The following is a 20,124-nucleotide window of genomic DNA, read 5'->3' on the forward strand; positions in this document are numbered from 1 at the left end:
GGCGGAGCGTTATATTAAATTACATTACGTGGTGATTGTTTTTTGGGGGGGGGTTTTACCTCGAAAATAGAAAAGCCTCCTATACTGTGTACAGTGATGTACAAGGGAGATGATGTCACTAGTCTTCAAAAAAGACCGCCCACTTTTCTAGTAACTAATGAAACAAAATGGCCGCTCCCTTTAAAGAAGAAAAAATACTCCTTGAAGTATCTGCTTTTAAATATTAGACAATAATAATAATAATACCGCTATAATGCAACCAATCCCGACAAGAGTAGTCTGATCGGCCCCTCCCCTCTAAGGGTCCTTTCCCAGTTACAACACCCGAGAGGGGTCACATGACACCCTGCAGCCCTAGGAAGAGTCTTGTTTGCACCGAGATGTAGGGGAGGGGCTTACTTCGAGGGACACTTAGAGGAGAGGAGCGTACTTGAAGATTCCCTTAGAGGGGAGGGACTTACTTTGAGGGATACTTAGAGGGAAGAGGCTTACTTGAAGGTTCCTTTAAAGGGGAGGGACTTACTTCGAGGGTTACTTAAAGGGCTGCATAGCTTTCATTATTTTTCCACTTTTTTTTAGGCTTTTTTGGACAAACGCTTTAATTATAAAAACAAAGGAGATAAAAATAGTTTATGGTTCTGGTTCCGCACAACATCAAACATGAGACCGATCCCTGAGCAGCCAATCACAGGGCAGGCAGGTGTGAGAGCTGAGCCCTGATTGGCTGCCCTGGACCCCGTTTCCCGCTCGTCCTGCATCGCTGCTTTCTGTACAAAAAAAACGTCCTCTAGGAAGTTAAATACAATAAATAATAAATAAAGCTTGATGGGGGTGGGGATGCACAGTGGGTGGGGCCGGTGCAGTCCGCCTCCCTGGTTCGGTCCCATGGTGGGCAGGGTCGGTGCAATCCACCACCCTGTATGGGTCGCGCAGTGGGCGGGGCCGGTGCAGTCCACCACCCTGTATGGGTGGTGCAGTTGGAGGGGCCGGTGCAGTCCACCACCCTGTATGGGTCGCGCAGTGGGCGGGGCCGGTGCAGTCCACCACCCTGTATGGGTGGTGCAGTGGGCGGGGCCGGTGCAGTCCACCACCCTGTATGGGTGGCGCAGTGGGCGGGGCCAGTGGAGTCCACCATCCTGGTCTGTACATAGAAGGACCTTCTGGCGCAGACCCCAGTAATTTCCGTCTTTTTGGCGATTCCAGTGATCGTCCCTCTCGGCCGCGGCCCCCATCACCATCTTAGTTACTTAGAAGAGATTTGTCTTTAGGACATTCGGCTTCCGATGAAACGTGGAGAGGACGCCGGCAAAGGGTCCGGGCACGGCATCGGCAGGCTGCCAGGCCTTGAGGAGGTCGGCCGTGCTGCTGGTGGTGGTGGGGACGCCGGGCCACACCGGGGGCTTCAGGCTGCTGTGACTGGAGGGCACTAGGCCCGGCCCGGAGCCTGGGCTGGGGCTCAGGCTGCCCCCAGGACTGTTGAGGCTGCCGGCGGTGGGCAGGGAGGCCGTGCTGTCCGGGGTCGGGCTGCAGTTGGATTCCTTGGACTCGTCGTCTTCAGATGAAGATCTCGGCTCGGACTTCTTGCCGCTGCTTCCACCATTGCTGCCGCTGCCACTCTTGGAATTTGCCGCCCGTTCCTGTTTACGGAATTTCGCTCTTCTGTTCTGGAACCAAACCTAAGGAGGGAAGGAGAAACGGGTCAGACGCCCAGTAAGTGACCCCAAATAGGGTAAGTGACCCCAACCCACCGCCATCTTAGATATATTGGATATATTAATATTGCATACATTGAGGAGAACCATGTGATCACACAAAAACACAAAAAATGCAACAGCTCATCGCTAATGGCAACACAGAAGCCCCGTCCCCTCCCCCAACATTACAACATACATTATATATATATATATCTCACGACTTCACTCCTGGCTTGGATACAGCTCAGAGTCATCGCTCACCCCAACAAAAACAAAGGGGGGAAACACATAGCAGCAGCAGCATATCCACGTCTGTAGGTCTGTCACCGATAACCGCACGGCTGTCACCGATAACTGCACGGCTATCACGATAACCGCACAGCTGTCATCTATAACCACATGGCAGCCGGCTATAACCGCACAGCTGTCGCCTATAACCGCACAGCTGTCATCTATAACCACATGGCAGCCGCCTATAACCGCACAGCTGTCATCTATAACACAGTTGCCAACATTTGAAAACATTTTCCTGGGACACTTTAGCGTTGACAACAAGGGGTGTGGCTTATTGTGGGTGTGGTTTGTAGGGGGTGGCTTGTCACCTCTCTTTTTTCAGAATTTTCCAGTTAGAATTTTCCAGTCAGAACAATACAAAGGGAGCATTACACACCTCTGAATTAGGTCCCCTATATAATATACACCCACTATCAGGTCCCCAGTATATTATACACCCCACTATCAGGTCCCCAGTATATTACACACCCCAGTATCGGGTCCCCAGTATATTATACACCCCACTATCAGGTCCCCAGTATATTATACACCCCACTATCAGGTCCCTAGTATATTACACACCCCAGTATCAGAACTCCAGTATATTACACACCCCAGTATCAGAACTCCAGTATATTATACACCCCACTATCAGGTCCCCAGTATATTACACACCCCAGTATCGGGTCCCCAGTATATTATACACCCTACTATCAGGTCCCCAGTATATTACATACCCCACTATTAGGTCCCCAGTATATTACACACCCCACTATCAGGTCCCCAGTATATTATACACCCCAGTATCAGAACTCCAGTATATTATACACCCCATTATCAGGGGAGCTTGCGGCTGGGCGACAGAGAAGGTGAGTGCCACGGGCTGAGTCCGGGGGAAGTTGGTAGTGCAGGGCCGCTGTCTGCAATCTGTGGAGTGATGGTGGCGCACTCTGCTGAGCCAGTAGATCACAGAGCCCCCTGCTGTTGGCGCTCTGTGTCATTGCCTGGCCATGGTAGTACCGGCCCTGTTTAAAGCACTCATTAGAAGTGCTTGGCAACAGGGGGCGGGACTTCCTGGAACATACCCAGGACATTGTTTAGCCGGGGCTGTCTTCTGAAAAACAGGACAGTCCCTGCAAAACCGGGACTGTTGGCAACTATGCTATAACCACATGGCTGTCACCTATAACCGCACGGCTGTCAGCTATAACCGCACGGCTGTCATCTATAACCGCACAGCTGTCATCTATAACCGCACGGCTGTCATCTATAACCGCACGGCTGTCGGCTATAACCGCACGGCTGTCATCTATAACCGCATGGCTGTCACCTATAACCACATGGCTGTCATCTATAACCGCACGGCTGTCATCTATAACCGCACAGCTGTCATCTATAACCGCACGGCTGTCATCTATAACCGCACAGCTGTCATCTATAACCGCACGGCTGTCATCTATAACCGCACGGCTGTCGGCTATAACCGCACGGCTGTCATCTATAACCGCACGGCTGTCATCTATAACCGCACGGCTGTCATCTATAACCGCACGGCTGTCATCTATAACCGCACGGCTGTCATCTATAACCACACGGCTTTCATCTATAACAGCACGGCTGCCATCTATAACCGCACGGCTGTGGGCTATAACTGCATGGCTGTCGGCTATAACAGCACGGCTGTCAGCTATAACCACACAACGGCCGCCCAGAACCCAGATCTATAACAAATTATCATAAGGGGAGTGTCCTGAGGACGTTCTTCTCCTCCCCTCACCCCAGTGACCACCGGCCACGTCACCTGCTAACCTGATTGAACTTTACTCATCTAGCCGGCCCGGCCTGTGGATTGGTTGCATGTAGTGGCGGTCTTTGGCACCAAGCACCCCAAGCGATCGCTTGGGGCCCCCAACATCCAGGTGGGCCCCCACGCCCCGCTAATGTGCTCAAGACCGCTGGACAGGGCCGCTGCCCCGCTCGCTGCTGCCTTTTGAACTGTAACTATGAGCACTCGTAATGAGCGCTCATAGTTACATGCAGCAGCACTGACAGGGCGGGAGACATTGGCTCCCTTCCTGTCAGTCACTCTAGTGGCCTCAGGAAAGGTTTTCCCTGCGGTCACAAGTGGCCGCTTTGTCCTTGTGGTGCCGGCGCTCCAGTGACATCACTGGAGCATCGGCACCAGGACAAGGGGAGTGCGGCCTCTTGTGATCGCAGGGAAAACCCTTCCTGCTGCCACAAGAGTGAAGAGAAGAGGAGACGCCTGGACCCAGGTGAGTATAAGTGTTTGTTTTATTGTGTTTTATACTATATGGGAGGGGGAGTACACAGGGGCCTGTTTAACTGGGGGAGCGCACATCGGGGGTCTATATAAATGGGGGGAGCACACAGGGGGGCTATATAACTGGGGGAGCGCACATCGGGGGAATATATAAATGGGGGGAACACACAGGGGGGCTATATAACTGGGGGAGCGCACATCGGGGGTCTATATAAATGAGGGGAGCACACAGGGGGGCTATATAACTGGGGGAGCACACAGGGGTCTATATACTACTGGGGGAAGCAAACAAGGGGTATATACTACTGGAGGCAGGACACAAGGGGTATATACTATTGGGGGCAGCACACAAGGAGTATATATTACTGGCGGTAGCGCACAAGGGGTATATACTACTGGGGGGCAACACACAGCGGTCTATTGTTTTGGAAGGGGGGGGGGCCCAGACATAACTTCGCTTGGGGCCCCCGAAATGCCAGGACCGCCTCTGGTTGCATGTTACCTGTTTTTGGAGCACTTTAGGCTTTTGGCCGTGCAGCTTATAATAGGCCGCCATGTGGTTATAGGTGACAGCCATGTGGTTATAGGTGACAGCCATGTGGTTATAGGTGACAGCCATGTGGTTATAGGTGACAGCCGTGCGGTTATAGGTGACAGCCGTGTTGTTATCGGTGACAGCTGTGTGGGTATAGGTGACAAACGTGTGGTTATAGGTGACAGCCGTGCGGTTATAGGTGACAGCCGTGCGGTTATAGGTGACAGCCGTGTGGTTATCGGTGACAGCCGTGCGGTTATAGGTGACAGCCGTGCGGTTATAGGTGACAGCCGTGTGGTTATCGGTGACAGCCGTGCGGTTATCGGTGACAGCCGTGTGGTTATAGGTGACAGACGTGTGATTATAGGTGACAAACGTGTGGTTATAGGTGACAGCCGTGTGGTTATCGGTGACAGCCGTGCGGTTATCGGTGACAGCCGTGCGGTTATAGGTGACAGACGTGTGGTTATAGGTGACAGCCATGCGGTTATAGGTGACAGCTATGCAGTTATCGGTGACAGCCATGCGGTTATAGGTGACAGCTATGCAGTTATCGGTGACAGCCGTGCGGTTATAGGTGACAGCTCTGCAGTTATCGGTGACAGCTCTGCAGTTATCGGTGACAGCCGTGCGGGTATAGGTGACAGCCATGTGGTTATAGGTGACAGCTGTGCAGTTATCGGTGACAGCCGTGCGGTTATAGGTGACAGCCATACGGTTATCGGTGACAGCCGTGTGGTTATCGGTGACAGCCGTGTGGTTATCGGTGACAGCTCTGCAGTTATCGGTGACAGCCGTGTGGTTATCGGTGACAGCCGTGTGGTTATCGGTGACAGCCGTGCAGTTATAGGTGACAGCCATACGGTTATCGGTGACAGGCGTGTGGTTATCGGTGACAGCCGTGCGGTTATGCTGCTGCTGTCTGTTTCCCCCTGTGGGCTGGTTGGGGTGAGCGGTGACTCGGTGCTGTATCTGGGCCCCAGCAGTGAGATATTATGTATTTAAGTGTTTGTAGGTTTTAGTCTCATTATGTTGCTGATAATACACCTGTCATTATGTATAATATGGGCTGTGTGTATATATATATATATATATATATATATATATATATATATATATCTGCTTGTCTTTATATTTTGGTTGCAATTTCAGCCACAGTAACGTGCATCTTCCTAGTGTGAATGGTGATGTAGCAGAGCTAAGGATCAGTACAGGATTAGTAACCCCACCAGCAGAATAGTGAGTGCAGCTCTGGAGTATAATGCAGAGACGGGATGTTACCTGTACTCGGGCCTCGGTCAGGTCTATCTTCAGGGCCAGCTCCTCCCGGGTGTAGATATCGGGATAATGGGTCTCGGCAAATACTCGCTCCAGTTCCTTTAGTTGGGAGCTGGTGAACGTCGTCCGGATTCTCCGCTGTTTCCGCTTCTCGTTGATGCTGGACGGGTCAGAGAAGAACTTGTAGGGCACTGTGGGTATATAGAGAAGGGTGAGCACACACATCATATATGCTATATATATATATACATCACATCATATATACCCTATCACATTATACTGTATATACCCTGTCACACTATATATACCCTGTCAAACTATATGTACCCTGTCACACTATATATACCCTATCACATTATATATACCCTGTCACATCATATATACCCTATAACATTATATATAACCTGTCCTGCTCTCTGGTATTAGTGACGCTTGTCCTATGGGGTGACTGCAGCTATAGGGGGCGCTGGAGACCACTGAGGGGTAATGGAGGCCGCAGGGGCCAGGGAGAGCTGGCAGCATCATCACCATGTAGTGACCGGAAGCTGATCCATAGATTGTCAGCTCTTGGGTCAGGCACTGTAGATTGTCAGCTCTTGGGTCAGTCAGGCTCTGTAGATTGTCAGCTCTTGGGTCAGGCTCTGTAGATTGTCAGCTCTTGGGTCAGTCAGGCTCTATAGATTGTCAGCTCTTGGGTCAGGCTCTGTAGATTGTCAGCTCTTGGGTCAGTCAGGCTTTGTAGATTATCAGCTATGGGTGGTCAGACCCCCCCCCCCCCCCCTTCCCTCATTTATTGCAGTAATTAGCCTCATTATTACTCTCCCTCCTCCTCCTCCCCCTCCTTTTCCCCCTCCTCCTCCTCCTCCACTGCACCGGCGGGTGGTGACTCCATTCACATTCTGCGGATCAGGATCGGCTGGGAGGGCTTCTCCCCTGGACACAATGTGAACACTTCAAAGGGAGGATCAGTCCCCTGGGGTGTCCACAACTTTGAAGCCTGGATCCTATTAGAGATCCCCATCCCATTAAGACCCTCACCCCATAGAAACCCCTCCATCCCATATAGAGACCCCCATACCATAGAGACCACTCCATCCCATATAGAGACCCTCAGCCCATAGAGACCCTCATCCCATATAGAGACCCCCATACCATATAGAGACCCCTCCCATACCATAGAGACCCTCACCCCATAGAGACCCCCCATACCATAGAGACCCTCACCCCATAGAGACCCCCCATCCCATAGAGACCCCATCCCATATAGAGACCCCCATCCCATATAGAGACCCCCATCCCATATAGAGACCCCCCATACCATATAGAGACCCCCCATACCATATAGAGACCCCCCCATACCATAGAGACCCTCACCCCATAGAGACCCCCCGTCCCATAGAGACCCCATCCCATATAGAGACCCCCATCCCATATAGAGACCCCCATACCATATAGAGACCCCCCATACCATATAGAGACCCCCCCATACCATAGAGACCCTCACCCCATAGAGACCCCCCATCCCATAGAGACCCCATCCCATATAGAGACCCCCATACCATATAGAGACCCCCTTCCCATATAGAGACCCCCATCCCATATAGAGACCTCCCATCCCATATAGAGACCCCCACCCTATATAGAAACCCCCCCATCCCATATAGAGACCCCTCCATCTCATATAGAGTGCCCCCCATCCCATATAGAGGACCCCCATACCACCCCTCACCGGCTCTGGGTGTTGGGGTGACAGCTGTACCCCCGGTCCCTGCCCCCACAGATTGGGATAGGAGGACATACCGGTCACCAGCGACACTTTCCTGATCATTATCTTAAAATCATCACAAACTATCATCATCATAATCATCACCAACTATTCATCATCATCTTCATCATCATCACAAACTATCATCATCATCATCAACTATCATCATCATCACAAACTATCATCATCAACTATCATCATCATCATCACAAACTATCATCATCACTATCATCATCATCACCAACTATCATCCTCATCATCATCACTAACTATCCTCATCATCATCATCACCAACTATCATCATCATCATCACCAACAACAACTATCATCATCATCATCAACTATCATCATCATCACCAACTATCATCATATCCAACTATCATCATCATCATCAACTATCATCATCACCAACTATCATCATATCCAACTATCATCATCATCATCATCATCACCAACTATCATCATCACCAACTATCATCATCAACTATCATCATCACCATCATCATCATCATCATCACCAACTATCATCATCATCACCAACTATAATCATCATCATCATCACCAACTATCATCATCACCAACTATCATCATCATCATCATCATCATCACCAACTATCATCATCATCACCAACTATAATCATCATCATCATCACCAACTATCATCATCATCATCATCATCATCACCAACTATCATCATCATCACCAACTATAATCATCATCATCATCACCAACTATCATCATCACCAACTATCATCATCACCAACTATCATCATCACTATCATCATCATCACCAACTATAATCATCATCATCACAAGCTATCATCATCACCAACTATCATCCTCATCATCATCATCACCAACAACTATCCTCATCATCATCATCATCACCAACTATCATCATCACCAACTATCATCATATCCAACTATCATCATCATCATCACCAACTATCATCATATCCAACTATCATCATCACCAACTATCATCATCACCATCATCATCATCATCACCAACTATCATCATCACCATCATCATCATCATCACCAACTATCATCATCATCACCAACTATCATCATCACAAACTATCATTATCACCAACTATCATCATCACAAACTATCATTATCACCAACTACCATCATCATCATCATCATCATCACCAACTATCATCATCATCACCAACTATCATCATCACAAACTATCATTATCACCAACTATCATCCTCATCATCATCATCATCACCAACTATCATCATCATCACCAACTACCATCATCATCATCATCATCATCACCAACTATAATCATCATCATCACAAACTATCATCATCACCAACTATCATCCTCATCATCATCATCACCAACTATCCTCATCATCATCATCACCAACTATCATCATCATCACCAACTATCATCATCATCACCAACTATCATCATCACCAACTATCATCATCACCAACTATCCTCATCATCATCATCATCACCAACTATCCTCATCATCATCATCATCACCAACTATCATCATCACCAACTATCATCATCATCATCATCACCAACTATCATCATCACCACCAACTATAATCATCATCATCACCAACTATCATCATCACCAACTATCATCATCATCATCATCATCAACAACTATCATCATCATCACCAACTATCATCATCATCATCATCAACAACTATCATCATCATCAACAACTATCATCATCATCATCACCAACTATCATCATCACCAACTATCATCATCATCACCAATTATCACCATCACCAACTACTATCATCATCATCATCATAAACTATCATCATCATCATCACCAACTACTATCATCATCATCATCACCAACTACTATCATCATCATCATCACCAACTATAATCATCATCATCATCACCACTAACTATCGTCAAAATCATCACTAATCACCAACTATCATCATCATCTTTATCATCACTAATCATAAACTATTATTATTATTTCTCCACCATCTATAATAACTTTAGCCAATCCCTACACCATGTCCCGATATACCGGCCCTCTATGTCACACATACTCTGGGGGATTAGATACCGAGCTGCTGCGATACATTCCTATAGATACAGCAATAACCATTATAATAAGCGGGGACATCATAATACCAGAATGTCGCAGGAATAACTGAGCGACAATTCTTTCCTGTACAATATAAAGATGACAAATAATACAAGTATAATAATGGGAGTTATATCACGAGATAAGGGGGTTCCGTATATTGTTATATAGATATATATATATATACTGCGATATACAGAGTGAGGGGACAGATATGCGATTCTATCATCTATAAGGAATATTGTGAGATCAGAATTGATTATTTCCGGTGTTATAATGTTCTAGTAGATCAATCGCTGTTATTATTTCATTAATTATTAATTCAACGAAATAAATAAATCTCCTATATAAAAACAACAAAGTCGGAACAGTACGATATCACGATATAATGTTATATGTGGGAGTACAATGGTTTATCCGGGGAAATCCTGTGAGATTATTAATATCAGGCAGGAAGATATTCAAATACGACAGTATTACAGTATATCACGGATAATGGACAGATCGGGATTATAATGGATAGATCGGGATTATAATGGACAGATCGGGATTATAATGGACAGATCGGGATTATAATGGATAGATCGGGATTATAATGGATAGATCGGGATTATAATGGATAGATCGGGATTATAATAGGTAGATCGGGATTATAATGGATAGATCGGGATTATAATGGATAGATCGGGATTATAATGGATAGATCGGGATTATAATGGACAGATCGGGATTATAATGGACAGATCGGGATTATAATGGGATTGGAAGGGATTGTAATGAGATAAAGAGCATGTAATTACCCCAACCCTACGCCGATACAGCCGTAAAACAAACGTATCACAGCAACGTCGTCCTAATATCGCGATTATGTGACTGACGCCAATCCCTATCGGCCATAATCCAATAAAATGATCAATTATACTAATTATTGATTAATAAGCAAAATAGTGTGATGATGATGATGATGATGATGATGATGATGATGATGATGATGATTCTATTTATTATTCTGTAAATTTGTAAATGTTCTATAAATATTGGACAGCAATGTCGTGATCGGAAAATCTGATCAGATGAGAGATAACGGTGATAATCCCGGCCAGATAACCGGATCATCCATCTGCCTCTAGTTCCAGCCGTCTTCTCTGTGATATATCGGGGTATCGCCGATATCAGAGAAATATCGCGACTGACACAACATTACACAATATTACACAATATTACACAACATTACACAATATTACACAACATTACACAACATTACACAACATTACACAATATTACACAACATTACACAATATTACACAACATTACACAATATTACACAACATTACACAATATTACACAACATTACACAATATTACACACTGGAACCGGGAGGAATCCTGAACCTTTTAACCTATTAACATCCACTGACACGACCACAAAGACGACTCTCTCGTGACATGTGGGCGGCTGTCCCACCCGGTTATATCTTATAATAGAGGGGGGGGGCAGGAGGGTCCGGTACATACAGGGGCACAGAACCGAGACCCCCCATACACAGCATCCCAGCCATACAGAGGGGGCCCTGGTGGTCGGGGTGTTAGTGGCTGTAACAGGTCTGAGGGACCCCCAATGATGAGGATTACTGGACTGTAAAGGGGGGGGTGATGTCAGGGGTTATAGGGGGGAAGCACTAGTGATCCCCATAGATGACACCCCCCCCCCCCCCCCTCACACTAGTGGGGGCTTCTATTTTGTTAGGGGGTAATGAGGAAGGTCGGTGGTCCTTTACTGGTCTGGAGTGCAGGTGACAGGGTAGGGGGCAGCACTGGGGGTATATGGGGGTACACGTGGTATAGTAGGGGGCAGCAATGGGGGTATATAGGAGTACAGGTGGTATAGTAGGGGGAAGCACTGGGGGTATATGGGGGTACAGGTGGTATAGTAGGGGGCAGCACTGTGGTTTCCCATACAGGACACTGACCTGTGGAGTAGGGGGGGGGGAAGTGGTCTGTATTGGTGAGGGATGTGGGGCAGTGGCCGGTACTGGTCAAGAGTGGGGGTGCAGTGGTCTGTACTGGTCCGGGGGTCTCTCACCTGTGGAGTAGGGGGAGGGCAGTGGTCTGTACTGGTCCGGGGTGGGGGTCTGTACTGGTCCGGGGTGGGGGGGGGGGGGCAGTGGTCGGTACCGGTCGGGGGGTCTCTCACCTGTGGAGTAGGGGGAGGGCAGTGGTCTGTACTGGTCCTGGGTGGGGGGGCAGTGGTCTGTACTGGTCCAGGGCAGTGGTCTGTACTGGTCCGGGGTGGGGGGCAGTGGTCGGTACCGGTCGGGGGGTCTCTCACCTGTGGAGTAGGGGGAGGGCTGGTGGTCTGTACTGGTCCGGGGTGGTGGTCTGTACTGGTCCTGGGTGGGGGGGCAGTGGTCTGTACTGGTCCAGGGCAGTGGTCTGTACTGGTCCGGGGTGGGGGCAGTGGTCGGTACCGGTCGGGGGGTCTCTCACCTGTGGAGTAGGGGGAGGGCTGGTGGTCTGTACTGGTCCGGGGTGGGGGCAGTGGTCGGTACCGGTCGGGGGGTCTCTCACCTGTGGAGTAGGGGGAGGGCTGGTGGTCTGTACTGGTCCGGGGTGGGGGGCAGTGGTCTGTACTGGTCCGGGGTGGGGGCAGTGGTCGGTACCGGTCGGGGGTCTCTCACCTGTGGAGTAGGGGGAGGGCTGGTGGTCTGTACTGGTCCGGGGTGGGGGGGCAGTGGTCTGTACTGGTCCGGGGTGGTGGTCTGTACTGGTCCGGGGTGGGGGGGCAGTGGTCTGTACTGGTCCGGGGTGGGGGTCTGTACTGGTCCGGGGTGGGGGTCTGTACTGGTCCGGGGTGGGGGTCTGTACTGGTCCGGGGTGGGGGGCAGTGGTCTGTACTGGTCCGGGGTGGGGGTCTGTACTGGTCCGGGGTGGGGGTCTGTACTGGTCCGGGGTGGGGGGCAGTGGTCTGTACTGGTCCGGGGTGGGGGGCAGTGGTCTGTACTGGTCCGGGGCAGTGGTCTGTACTGGTCTGGGGTGGGGGGGGGGGCAGTGGTCGGTACCGGTCGGGGGGTCTCTCACCTGTGGAGTAGGGGGAGGGCTGGTGGTGGTCCCGCAGGGCCCCCAGGCTGCAGCTGGCCGGGGTGAGTGGGGGGCAGCCGGGGCTGGCGGTGAAGCTGCTCCGGATCGGGGTGTACTGGAAGGAGTTGGCCTGGCTGCAGCTGCTGTACTCGGCGTAGGCTGACGCTTCCATGGCCGCCATGCACGAGTCGTAGGAGTTCAGGTAGGAGTAATCCATGGCGGAGAAGACGTGCACATCCCGGTCACATCTGCCCCGGTGCCGCCGCTCCGCCGCCTCTAATACCCGCACCCCCCCGGCCCGGGCGGAGCCGCTCTGCATGACAATGGCCGAGACCCCGCCCCCTGCCCGCCCCGGCCCCGCCCCCGACCACTGCAGCTGCTGCTGGATGTCACCATTATATCGGGGGTCCGGCTTATTACACTACAGCTGTTATTACATGTCACTATTATATCACGTGTCCGGCTTATTACACTACAGCTGTTATTACATGTCACTATTATATCACGTGTCCTGCTTATTACACTACAGCTGTTATTACATGTCACTATTATATCACGTGTCCTGCTTATTACACTACAGCTGTTATTATATGTCACTATGTCAGTATTATATCACGTGTCCTGCTTATTACACTACAGCTGTTATTATATGTCACTATGTCAGTATTATATCACGTGTCCGGCTTATTACACTACAGCTGTTATTATATGTCACTATGTCACTATTATATCACGTGTCCGGCTTATTACACTACAGCTGTTATTATATGTCACTATGTCAGTATTATATCAGGTCTCCTGCTTATTACACTACAGCTGCTGCTGCTGCTGTTATTATTATTATTATTAGTCACTATTATATCATGTGTCCTGCTTATTACACTACAGCTGCTGCTGTTATTATTATTATTATTATTATTATTAGTCACTATTACATCACGTGTCCTGCTTATTACACTATAGCTGTTATTATACGTCACTATGTCAGTATTATATCACGTGTCCTGCTTATTACACTACAGCTGTTATTACATGTCACCATTATATCAGGTCTCCTGCTTATTACACTACAGCTGCTGCTGCTGCTGTTATTATTATTATTATTATTAGTAGTAGTAGTCACTATTATAATCACGTGTCCTGCTTATTACACTACAGCTGTTATTAGACGTCACTATGTCAGTAATATATCAGGTCTCCTGCTTAGTATAACGGGATGTGTCACTGTCAGCCTATTATACTGTTATATCACACCACACACCTGTGCTGGCACTTTTCAGGAGCTGCGGCATTATAATAGTTCGGTGTCAGTGTATATAGTTATTATAGTCCACCGCCTCATTACATCACTGCTCCATCACACTGTCATTGCATTATACAATTATAATAGTACACTGCCTCATTATAACGTTATAATCACATAAGTGACATAGGGGACGGCTACTTTATCCGTTTGTTCTATGATTATAATAATAACTGTCTCATTATAACGGAATAGGGGAGGGTTATTGAAATAACTTATTATGCGATTATAATAGTACAGCAGCTTTATCAGATTACAGGGCGGCCGCTTATTATAAGGTTATTATAAGCAGCTCGTGTCACATTATCACATGAGTCACGTGTCCCGGGTGTGGAGTGGGGGGAGGGGGATATAATGTGTGTTATTTGCAGGACATCCGGGGAGTAATAATATCTTATAGTGTCCGGTCACATATAATATCAGCTGGGGGGGGGGGGGGTGTGATGACGTGCAGTGACGTCACACAGCACAGATGTATGATGGCAGGAGGCGGCCATGTTTCTCTCCCACATCCGGGGAATATACAACGAAATCTGCTGTGAGGAGTGAGAGGCGGGTGAGCGGCCTCACACCCGGACACATCACACCCGGATAACGAGCGGCGGCAGTGCAGGGGTTACTGGCTCCTAATACACTTATTACAGGCGGAGTCCGGACCTGCATATATCCCATCACTACACATACTAACATTATTACATCACCGCTACACATTATACTATTATTACATCCCTCTACACATTATACTATTATTACATCCCTCTACACATTATACTATTATTACATCACTACACATTATACTATTATTACATTACTACTACACGTTATACTAAAATTACATCACTACACATTATACTATTATTACATCCCTATACACATTATACTATTATTACATCACTACACATTATACTATTATTACATCCCTCTACACATTATACTATTATTACATCACTACACATTATACTATTTTTACATCCCACTATACATTACTACTACACATTATACTATTATTACATCACTCTATACATTATGCTATTATTACATCCCTCTACACATTATACTATTATTACATCACTACACATTATACTATTATTACATCCCTCTACACATTATACTATTATTACATCACTACACATTATACTATTATTACATCCCTCTATACATTATACTATTATTACATCACTACACATTATACTATTATTACATCCCTCTATACATTATACTATTATTACATCACTACACATTATACTATTATTACATTACTACTACACGTTATACTAAAATTACATCACTACACATTATACTATTATTACATCCCTATACACATTATACTATTATTACATCACTACACATTATACTATTATTACATTACTACTACACGTTATACTAAAATTACATCACTACACATTATACTATTATTACATCACTATACATTATACTATTATTACATCACTATACATTATACTATAATTACATCACCGCTACACATTATACTATTATTACATCCTATTATACATTACTACTACACATTATACTATTATAACATCCCACTATACATTATATTATTATTACATCCCTCTATAAATTATACTATTATTACATCCCACTACACATTATACTATTATTACATCCCACTATACATTATACTATTATTACATTACTACACATTATACTATTATTACATCCCACTATACATTATACTATTATTACATTACTACACATTATACTATTATTACATCCCACTATACATTATACTATTATTACATCCCACTATACATTACTACTACACATTATACTATTATTACATCCCTCTATAAATTATACTATTATTACATCCCACTACACATTATACTATTATTAAATTACTACACATTATACTATTATTACATCCCACTATACATTATACTATTGTTACACCATCCCTACACTTTATACTATTATTACATCGCCACAACACATTATACTATTATTACATCACTGCACATTATACTATTATTACACCATCACTACACATTATACTATTATTACATCATCAATAAACATTATACTATTACTACATCACTATACATTATACTATTATTACACCAACACTACATATTATACTATTATTACATCAGTACTACACATTATACTATTATTACACCATCCCTACACATTATACTATTATTACATCATCACTACTACACATTATTCAATTATTACATCACCACTACACATTGTACTATTATCACATCCCAATACACATTATACTATTATTACATGACTACACATTATACTATTATTACATGACTACACATTATACTATTATTACATGACTACACATTATACTATTATTACATCCCACTATACAATATACTATTATTACACCACCACTACACATTATACTATTATTACATCACCACAAAACATTATACTATTACATCACACTATACATTATACTATTGTTACACCACCACTACACATTATACTATTATTATATCACCACAACACATTATACTATTATTATATCACCACAACACATTATACTATTATTACATCACTACACATTATACTATTATTACATCACTATACATTATACTATTATTACATCACTACACATTATACCATTATTACATCCCAATACACATTATACTATTATTACATCACTACACATTATACTAATATTACATCACTACACATTATACAGTACTATTATTACATCCCAATACACATTATACTATTATTACATCCCAATACACATTATACTATTATTACATCACTACACATTATACCATTATTACATCCCAATACACATTATACTATTATTACATCCCAATACACATTATACTATTATTACATCACTAAACATTATACTAATATTACATCACTACACATTATACAGTACTATTATTACATCCCAATACACATTATACTATTATTACATCATCACTACACATTATACTATTATTACATCACTACACATTATACAATTATTACATCATCACTACACATTATACTATTATTACATCACTACACATTATACTATTATTACATCCCACTATACATTATACTATTATTACATCACTACACATTATACTATTATTACATCCCAATACACATTATACTATTATTAGATCACCACAACACATTATACTATTATTACACCATCACTACATATTATACTATTATTACATCCCAATACACATTATACTATTATTACGTCACTACACATTGTACTATTATTACATCACTACACATTATACTATTATTACATCACTACATATTATACTTTTATTACATCACCACTACACATTAAACTATTATTACATCACGACTATACATACATTATTACAGAACCACTACACATTATACTATTATTACACTATACATTACACGGCTATTGTATTATTATACGTTATGACATCATCACTAGCAGCAATGTCCCTGTCATATCGTCACTCCCGGCTATGAAGTATTATACAATCACTCTGCGCTGTAACATTATGATATCGTCATCCACAATAACTGAACATTATACTGTACAGGGGGAGACAGAGCCCCGATATAACATTATACTGTACAGAGGAGACAGAGTCCCGATATAACATTATACTGTACAGAGGAGACAGAGTCCCGATATAACATTATACTGTACAGGAGGAGACAGAGCCCCGATATAACATTATACTGTACAGAGGAGACAGAGTCCCGATATAACATTATACTGTACAGAGGAGACAGAGTCCCGATATAACATTATACTGTACAGAGGAGACAGAGTCCCGATATAACATTATACTGTACAGGGGGAGACAGAGCCCCGATATAACATTATACTGTACAGGAGGAGACAGAGTCCCGATATAACATTATACTGTAGAGAGGAGACAGAGTCCCGATATAACATTATACTGTACAGGAGGAGACAGAGTCCCGATATAACATACTGTACACGAGGAGACAGAGTCCCGATATAACATTATACTGTACAGGAGGAGACAGAGTCCCGATATAACATTATACTGTAGAGAGGAGACAGAGTCCCGATATAACATTATACTGTACAGGAGGAGACAGAGTCCCGATATAACATACTGTACAGGAGGAGACAGAGTCCCGATATAACATTATACTGTACAGGAGGAGACAGAGTCCCGATATAACATTATACTGTACAGGAGGAGACAGAGTCCCGATATAACATTATACTGTACAGGAGGAGACAGAGTCCCGATATAACATTATACTGTACAGAGGAGACAGAATCCCGATATAACATTATACTGTACAGAGGAGACAGAGTCCCGATATAACATTATACTGTACAGGAGGAGACAGAGTCCCGATATAACATTATACTGTACAGAGGAGACAGAGTCCCGATATAACATTATACTGTACAGGGGGAGACAGAGCCCCGATATAACATTATACTGTACAGGAGGAGACAGAGTCCCGATATAACATTATACTGTAGAGAGGAGACAGAGTCCCGATATAACATTATACTGTACAGGAGGAGACAGAGTCCCGATATAACATACTGTACAGGAGGAGACAGAGTCCCGATATAACATTATACTGTACAGGAGGAGACAGAGTCCCGATATAACATTATACTGTAGAGAGGAGACAGAGTCCCGATATAACATTATACTGTACAGGAGGAGACAGAGTCCCGATATAACATACTGTACAGGAGGAGACAGAGTCCCGATATAACATTATACTGTACAGGAGGAGACAGAGTCCCGATATAACATTATACTGTACAGGAGGAGACAGAGTCCCGATATAACATTATACTGTACAGGAGGAGACAGAGTCCCGATATAACATTATACTGTACAGAGGAGACAGAATCCCGATATAACATTATACTGTACAGAGGAGACAGAGTCCCGATATAACATTATACTGTACAGAGGAGACAGAGTCCCGATATAACATTATACTGTACAGGAGGAGACAGAGTCCCGATATAACATACTGTACAGGAGGAGACAGAGTCCCGATATAACATTATACTGTACAGGAGGAGACAGAGTCCCGATATAACATTATACTGTAGAGAGGAGACAGAGTCCCGATATAACATTATACTGTACAGGAGGAGACAGAGTCCCGATATAACATACTGTACAGGAGGAGACAGAGTCCCGATATAACATTATACTGTACAGGAGGAGACAGAGTCCCGATATAACATTATACTGTACAGGAGGAGACAGAGTCCCGATATAACATTATACTGTACAGGAGGAGACAGAGTCCCGATATAACATTATACTGTACAGAGGAGACAGAATCCCGATATAACATTATACTGTACAGAGGAGACAGAGTCCCGATATAACATTATACTGTACAGAGGAGACAGAGTCCCGATATAACATTATACTGTACAGGAGGAGACAGAGTCCCGATATAACATACTGTACAGGAGGAGACAGAGTCCCGATATAACATTATACTGTACAGGAGGAGACAGAGTCCCGATATAACATTATACTGTACAGGAGGAGACAGAGTCCCGATATAACATTATACTGTACAGGAGGAGACAGAGTCCCGATATAACATATTGTACAGGGGGAGACAGAGTCCCGATATAACATTATACTGTACAGAGGGGAGACAGAGTCCCGATATAACATTATACTGTACAGGAGGAGACAGAGTCCCGATATAACATTATACTGTACAGAAGGAGACAGAGTCCCGATATAACATTATACTGTACAGGGGGAGACAGAGTCCCGATATAACATTATACTGTACAGAGGGAGACAGAGTCCCGATATAACATTATACTGTACAGGAGGAGACAGAGTCCCGATATAACATTATACTGTA

The 20,124-nt window shown here is 44.7% G+C and overlaps 1 protein-coding gene across 1 annotated transcript; it reads right to left on the reverse strand.

Annotated features, from left to right (window-relative positions):
• On the reverse strand, positions 1–13,229 carry PHOX2A (paired like homeobox 2A). Its single transcript, XM_069971905.1, has 3 exons — positions 12,990–13,229; positions 6,065–6,252; positions 1–1,676 (listed from the first exon to the last, which is right to left on the reverse strand). Exons 1-3 carry the CDS (start codon positions 13,204–13,206, stop codon positions 1,248–1,250), a joined length of 834 nt encoding a protein of 277 aa, XP_069828006.1. The 5' UTR covers positions 13,207–13,229; the 3' UTR covers positions 1–1,247.
• Positions 13,230–20,124: the final 6,895 nt, after the last annotated feature.

Source organism: Dendropsophus ebraccatus, chromosome 5 (assembly GCF_027789765.1).
Source record: "Dendropsophus ebraccatus isolate aDenEbr1 chromosome 5, aDenEbr1.pat, whole genome shotgun sequence".
Classification (NCBI taxonomy): Eukaryota; Metazoa; Chordata; class Amphibia; order Anura; family Hylidae; genus Dendropsophus; species Dendropsophus ebraccatus.

What these genes read in the sequence shown, in the direction of transcription:
- PHOX2A (XM_069971905.1), bottom strand. Translation starts at nt 13,206, where the DNA reads ATGGATTACTCCTACCTGAACTCCTACGACTCGTGCATGGCGGCCATG. An exon ending in GCCCTCCCCCTACTCCACAG is followed by an intron (nt 6,253 to 12,989) that starts GTGAGAGACCCC and finishes ATATACCCACAG; the next exon opens with TGCCCTACAAGTTCTTCTCT. An exon ending in TGACCGAGGCCCGAGTACAG is followed by an intron (nt 1,677 to 6,064) that starts GTAACATCCCGT and finishes TTCCCTCCTTAG; the next exon opens with GTTTGGTTCCAGAACAGAAG.